Raw genomic sequence first — 7,244 nt, 5'->3', positions numbered from 1 at the left:
GCGAGCAGATCTAGCCGCGATGGATCCCATCTTGCCTCCAGCTAAGACCACGGCCTCAGGCAGCGCAGTGTGACGGAGGTGAGCAGCGCTAGCCAGCAGCGACGACTCCCGTCTTACCGCCTTTCAACATGATGGAGCTTTATCAACCAACCCGTTATCAAGAGAATTGATATATAATACTCCCTCATTCCTAAATATATAAAAATTTCAATAAGTGACTACATACGAAGCAAATTGAGTGAACTATACTCTAAAATATGTCTACATACATCCGTATGTTGTAGTCCATTTAAAACGTCTAAAAAGACTTTTATTTCGGAATGGAGACATAACTCAGAGCGTCATACCATGCTGGAGTTCCGGATTCGAGTCCCGGGCAACCCATATAGAAAAGACCCATCAAAGTTTTTGATAGGCGGCACTAGCCGCGACAGATCTAGTTGACAAAGCACGTCAGAGATGGGCGGCGCTGCTCCTGTCTTGCTGCGGGCCATGGCCCGTACGGCAGATTTCACCTCTCTCGTAGTGGAGTTGCAGCAGCAATAGTGCGAGGGACAAGCCGATAAGGCAAAGAGAAAATTAATATTTTTAGTAAATAAATTAGAAAAAGGAAAACATCCCCCCCCCCCCCCCCCCCCCCCCCGCGGGTTGATTTTAACCACCACTAGATTTCCTCCATAACAGCCTGTGACATTATCCGTAACTCTGGCATTATTCCATCTTAACCCCGGTGGAAAAAACAAACAATCGCCAACAATGAATTTTAGGGCAACACCAAGGTATAACCCAAACTAATGATCTCCTACAAGAATACATATACATTTCCAAAACATATGTTCATGGCAAGGCATTGTGACATAAAGCAACATTCATGTATATGAAAAAAGATGTCCATATGTATAAAAGAATGTTCATTTGCACGGTTAAATTGCTCGGACCAATCATGAGCTTGCAAAAGCTGTAACAAAATGGTGCAATCACGCACATTGCAGGCGGAAAATGTGAATCATACGGTGCCGGTATCAGTTTATTACTTCCTAGTTCTAGGAACCCAGGCAAGGGCTTTGGTACATGCCGTTTTCAATGTGAAAATGGGCTGCTTCATGAAAGGGCTTTCTGCACCTCAACGGTCACTTCCTTTGGTGGTTTCTCCGCATGAAGATTTGCCACCAAGCCATTCTTGGAGTAGTAGTCAATCACCTGGGAGAAGCAAACAGTTTTCAGATTAAAAACATTGACTGAACAGCAACTGCTTTGCTTCATGCAAGATGAAACCAGAGTTTGGCAGGAAAGACACTAATGAAAGTATGCGACAAAAGGATGGGCAATAACAGAAGAACTGTTTCATCCGGAAGAAAGATCTGAAGAATACATGGTTGAGAAAACATACAGGTTCGGTTTGCATATGGAAAGCCTCAAGCCTTGACTTTAAAACCGCAGCTGTGTCATCTTTCCTTTGAATCAAGGGCTCTCCGGTAACCTTGGTAAACGGGAGAAGAATCAGAAGTCAATAGTTTGCACCAAAATGCCAGTTGAGGAAAAAATATATAGTATCAAGGGATGTAATAATCACAGGTGCACATATATTTTCTGGATGAAACATACGAACTCTTGCAGAAACAGTAGCATAAGCCTCGACAACCAAAGTTCAGAATAATAGCAATGATGTATAATCTCTACTTATTGCAAAAACATGTCAAATATATTTATTTCTGGTAGTAATTCGTAAAGAGCATATTTTCAGGGAAGGAAAGGATATATTGTGCTATAGAAGGCATCCATAAAAATAGAACACGAGGGCATATTCAACTATTTAAACAAATCATAACATCACTCTAGTAGTCAAAATTATTGCGCCTACAACCAGAAGCAGACCATAAGAAGATTAAACCTAGACTTCATCTAGCAAACTAGAAAACTCATCATCCACAACATAAATATTTGCCAAAGATTGAACATATTTGGGTATAGCAGCTTAGCACAGTTAAATGTGAGGCAAACTGAGGGGGTGGCATGCAAGAGAGAAGCAATGATGATGATCTAAAAAAGTTCATGCAAATATGATATATACAGGCAGTCCAGAATTCTGCATTTGACTTACATCATCAACTCCAGGAGTCTTCGGAGGAGCAAACTTTGTATGGTAAGATCTGCCACTCGATGGGTGTATCCAGCGGCCAGTAATTCGTTCTTCCAATATTGCATCATCAATTGCGAAGTTCAAAACCTTGTCAACTTTAGCGCCTTGCTTTGCCAGCATGTCATCAAGCTGCAGCCATTGTTCAAACAAACCGTTAGGAAGCCCAAAAAAGAAGCTCCCAGAACATAACTACTACTCCCTCCGTCCCATAATATAAGAGCATTTTTTACACTAGTGTAGTGTCGAAAACGCTCTTATATTATGGGACGGAGGGAGTATCATCTATCAAATATGTCCTTATAACAGAAAGAATGCTTTTCAAGGTGATGCATATTGATCAAGGACCTTTTGTGCTTGAACAACAGTTCTAGGGAAGCCATCAAGGATAAAACCCTTCTGGCATGAGGGTTTCTTCATGGCTTCATCGATAATCCCAACAACCAAGTCATCTGAAACAAGCTCTCCCTACAAAATGTCAAGAAACAAAGGAATTAACAAACGAGATTTCTGCTGGTTCTTAATTGCTGGTAGTTTGCTTCTTGAAATCCTACCTTGTTCATAGCTTCTTTAGCCTTGATCCCCAGAGGAGTCTTAGCAGCAACAGCAGCTCTCAGCATATCACCAGTGGCTAAATGGCACAAGCAGTATTCATCCTTAATAAGGGGCGACTGCGTACCCTTTCCAGAGCCAGGTGGACCTACAGAATTCATACATGTCACATTGTCATATTGCCCGAGCATAGAGCAATCTAGAATATACACAGAAGCACTTAGTGTTAAGGAATTAGATGAAATAGATAGTTAAAGAAGTACACTGATATTGTTATGTGTGTGTTCTTCAGCATCTGCAAATGTATCACAACCTCACCTCTTCCGTACACAATCATATTCAGATACTCTCATGTAATGATGTATTCCTTTAGCCAGGCAACTAGTCAGATGCAGCTAGTTAGATAATACTACCTACTAGCTATAAAGATCAATATTCCTAAACAAGCTGCTGCACAGAATGAAACAAGGCCTTGCAAGAAATTTTGATATGTAGTAGCACATATTGACTGCATTTGATTTATTCATCTTTGTTGTCAAAATTTTAAAATTTTGTTAATGCAAAAAAATGACGCAAGTGCAGTTGTGAATCAGGTAGTCAGCTCTGCTGGACATAGTAAAAGACACATGAGAACTATTCACAAGTCATTTTCTCAAAAGCTTAGAGGTTCTATTCTATAACAAGGATGGAAAAGGTTAACACATTGGTAGCAGCAAAAACTAAACAAAATAAATAGCGTCACCTGTATTTGTGGTATACCACTGAAAAAACAATATGAAGACACATTGGATCCAGCGAAAGGTGACACAAACAAAGAAAAGGAGAGAATATAAATATCTTTCTTCCCAAGTTATGGCTTTTAATCTATATCTTTACTCATACTCAAAGAATTCCACTTTTTTCTCCTCACCAACCACAAAAAGGCTTGCACATGATACCAAAGTGATTATGACACCAAGGAACTATTCACAAGTCCTTTCTGTTTCATCATCCTCTAGAAACTTTCATGGATGTAAAATTCCACACATCTATCAATTACTACTAATTAGGCGGAATCTTAGTGATTGATATCAATTACTAAAATTCCACACATCTATCAATTACTAAAATTCCACACAAACATAGCGATTAGTACTAATTAGGTGGCAACACAAAAAAGAGCGGTTAGAACCAATCTCCCTGTGAAGAATACTACAACTAATTCCACCATTGTGAATTTAAGTGCCCCCAATTCAACTCCCCACATTGGAAGTATGAACAATTCCAGATACGCGGAGCACAGATCAGATTTCCCCCTCGACTGCGCAAGAAACCTTACAAGCGGAAGAAAGAGACGAAGCGGGTAAGGAAAAGAGCGGGTTTTACCGACGAGGATGATGCGCTTGTCGGGCTTGGAGCTGCACTTGGCGCGGCGGAGCACCTCGGTGATGAGATCCACCGACGGCACGTCCTCGAGGTTCGCCGCCATCTCTTCCCCCGCCGCCGGAACGGAAGTCGCGTGCCCTGCGGCCGGCGCGGAGGCGTCCGAGATTCGGAAGGTGGAGCCGGTGGGTGGGTGGCAACAGGCAATGAGATTAGGGGGAGGGGCTGCAGGTTTGGTGCGTGCTGGTGAGAGACGACGGGAGAAACGAGGTCGTGGCGGCGGCTGGAACCTGCTGGACACGTAGAAATCGAAGGATCTGGGTTGGGGTGGTGCCTTGTTGGGCCCGGCCAACATATAAGAAAATAATTAACAGGATAAAAGAAAGAGTCCATTATGATCTCTTCTCTTATTTCGACTACGAAACCATCTCTTCTCTTCTCTCCTATCTTTTTCCTACTTCAAAAAATAAATTTCCCCTACTTAAAAAAAGTAACATTTCAACTAAAACTAATCCTTTTTCTCAACAAAAAAAAACGAAAACTAATCCTACTCTATCACCTAAATCAGTCCCTCCCGTTTCCTCGCCCCCAACCCACAAACACACACAATGCGGCTAGGGCGAACCAACCTGTGGTTGGATGGTTATATGGACAGTGGTATCTCCAGCCCACCAGGGTTCAACTCATGGTGCTCGCATTTATCCTGAATTTATTTTAGAATTTTCGGCGATACGCGTTCAGTGGGAGGAGACGTTCCCATCGACTACGAGGCGCCTACGGTGACTTCGTGAAATCTCAAGATGATATGTTGGCTCAGTTTCTCGGAGGTGCTCATAAGGGTAGGATGTGCGTATGTGCGTTCATATGGATGAGTGTATGCGTGTATATATGAGCGCTTGCGTATGTACTGATGTTCAAAAAATAATAATGCGGCTAGGGTTTCTTCTCCTTCTTAAGCCGCCATCTTGGCGCAAGGTGACGGAGGGGAACTCGGTTCTTCGTTTGATGTGTACTTGTTTTCGTGTAGATTTAGTTCGTGTGTCCCATCGGTGATGTTGAGGCGATAGCGACATCGTGGTAATGGAATGAGTCCAACGGGCCTCCTTCCCGCCATGTTGGTGTTCGTTCCAACACATATGGCAGGCTTTGAAAGTGCGGCTGGTACTTGTAAACTATGTTGGGATTTTTCCCGAAGAGGAGGGGAGATGCGGTACAGTAGAGATAAGTATTTTCCTCAGCGAGAACCAAGGTTATCAAGACAATAGGAGAACCAAGCAAATTCACTTCAACAACACCTATACACACAAGCAAATGCTTGCACCCAACGCGGACAAAAGGATTATCAATCAACTTAAACTCGTTACTTACAAGGATTAATTATGAAAGTGATAGATAGATAAATTGCAAAATAAAATAAAAATAAATAAATTGTAGCAAAGTATTTTTAGTTTTAATAATATGATAAAGGTAGACTCGGGGGACATAATTTTCACTAGAGGCTTCTCTCTCGAACACATAGCATACGATGGGTGAACAAATTACTGCTGAGCAATTGATAGAAAAGCGCATACTTATGACGTTATTCATGGCAATGATCATGTATATAGGCATCATGTTCGTGACAAGTAGACCGACTCCTGCCTGCATCTACTACTATTACTCCACCAATAGACCGCTATCCAGAATGCATCTATGGTATTAAGTTCATGACAAACAGAGTAACGCTTTAAGCAAGATGATACGATGTAGACAAAGTAAACTCAATCGATATGAATAAACCTCATCGTTTTATCCTTGATGGCAACAATACAATACGTGCATCGCTACCCCTTTTTGTCACGAGGTGAGGACATCACAAGATTGAGCACATCACAAAGCACCCCTCTCACTGAAGATAAATCAATCTAGTTGGTCAAACCAAACGGATAGATCAGAGAGAAATACAAAGCTACAACAATCATGCATAATAAAATTCAGAAAAGACTCAATTACTTTCAATGAATAATCTGATCATAAACCCACAATTCATCGGATCCCAACAAACACACCGCAAAAGAAAATTACATTGGATAGAACTCGAAGATGATCGAGAAGAACATGGTATTGAAGATCGAAGAGAGAGAAAAAGTCATCTAGCTACTAGCTATGGACCTGTAGGTCTATCATGAACTAATCATGCATCATCGAGGCAGCAAGGATGATGTAGAAGCCCTCCATGATCGATTCCCCCTCCGACGGAGTACCAAAAAGGCCTCCAAATGGGATCGCGGAAGAACAAAAGGTTGCGACGGCGGAAAAAATGTTTCAGGTGGCTCTTTGTTGGTTTGGGAATATTTGTGAATTTATAGGCTTGGAATTAGGTCAAAGACAGTTGCGTGGGGCCCGTGAGCTCAAGGGGCACGCGCCCGTAGATCTTCTGCCCTCCTCCCAAAGCTTCTAAGATCCCTTCTGGTCCAGAAAAAATCACCGTAAAGTTTCGTCATGTTTGGACTTCGTTTGGTACTGATTTTCTGAAAAGTCAAGAACAAGTAAAAAATAGGAACTGGCACTGGACACTGGGTTAATAGGTTAGTCCCAAAAATTGATATAAAATAGCATAAAATGCATATAAAGCATCCAAGATTGATAATATAATAGCATGAAACAATAAAAAAATAGATACATTGAAGACGTATCAGCGGCCCCATCGATCCGTGCAACCATATTTATCGGGCGGTGTGATGGTGTCAAGGATGTGAGTGAGAATAATCAAGCCCAATGCTAGATCTGGGCGAGCGTTAAGGTGGTATGAGAGTGCCTCCTCTCTTCATAAAGCCTCAGATGGGTGTTCTTCTTTCTCATCGTTGGTGGTTATGTGGCATCTCTTCAACAACTTATTCTTCAAACATGTTCTATCTTGTCTCGGTTTCTATTGTGGTTCCTATCGCGCATGGATGTGTGTGTTGTTGCTAGAGATTCTGGTGTGGTTTATGCAACTGCCCTTTTTTGACTAATAGTTTCATCGACCATGAGGTTGATGGCTTTCTTCACAGGCTTGCAAAAAAGATGGAGCTGAAAGACTTTGAAATTACTGTTGGGGCAGTAATTTCAAAAAAAATCCTACGCACACGCAAGATCATGGTGATGCATAGCACGAGAGTGGAGAGTGTTGTCCACGTACCCTCGTACACCGTAAGCGGAAGCGTTATGACAG

General features: G+C 41.9%; 1 protein-coding gene across 1 annotated transcript; it reads right to left on the bottom strand.

The window, feature by feature from the left end:
• Positions 1–874: 874 nt before the first annotated feature.
• Positions 875–4,360, bottom strand: LOC123148246 (adenylate kinase 3). Its single transcript, XM_044567633.1, has 6 exons — positions 4,055–4,360; positions 2,692–2,837; positions 2,486–2,605; positions 2,102–2,269; positions 1,391–1,480; positions 875–1,200 (listed from the first exon to the last, which is right to left on the bottom strand). The coding sequence occupies exons 1-6, from the start codon at positions 4,155–4,157 to the stop codon at positions 1,102–1,104; spliced, it is 726 nt and encodes a 241-aa protein (XP_044423568.1). The 5' UTR covers positions 4,158–4,360; the 3' UTR covers positions 875–1,101.
• Between the last annotated feature and the right edge of the window lie 2,884 nt (positions 4,361–7,244).

The sequence above is a fragment of the Triticum aestivum genome, chromosome 7A (genome assembly GCF_018294505.1).
Source record: "Triticum aestivum cultivar Chinese Spring chromosome 7A, IWGSC CS RefSeq v2.1, whole genome shotgun sequence".
Taxonomy (NCBI): domain Eukaryota; kingdom Viridiplantae; phylum Streptophyta; class Magnoliopsida; order Poales; family Poaceae; genus Triticum; species Triticum aestivum.
This window is presented reverse-complemented; position numbering and strand designations above follow the sequence as displayed.

Excerpts from the sequence above, each read along its gene's own strand:
- LOC123148246 (XM_044567633.1), bottom strand. The coding sequence starts at position 4,157 with ATGGCGGCGAACCTCGAGGACGTGCCGTCGGTGGATCTCATCACCGAG. Across the intron at positions 2,270-2,485 it reads CTGTTGTTCAAGCACAAAAG|CTTGATGACATGCTGGCAAA; the intron begins GTCCTTGATCAA and ends CAATGGCTGCAG. Across the intron at positions 1,481-2,101 it reads AGACTCCTGGAGTTGATGAT|GTTACCGGAGAGCCCTTGAT; the intron begins GTAAGTCAAATG and ends CCGTTTACCAAG.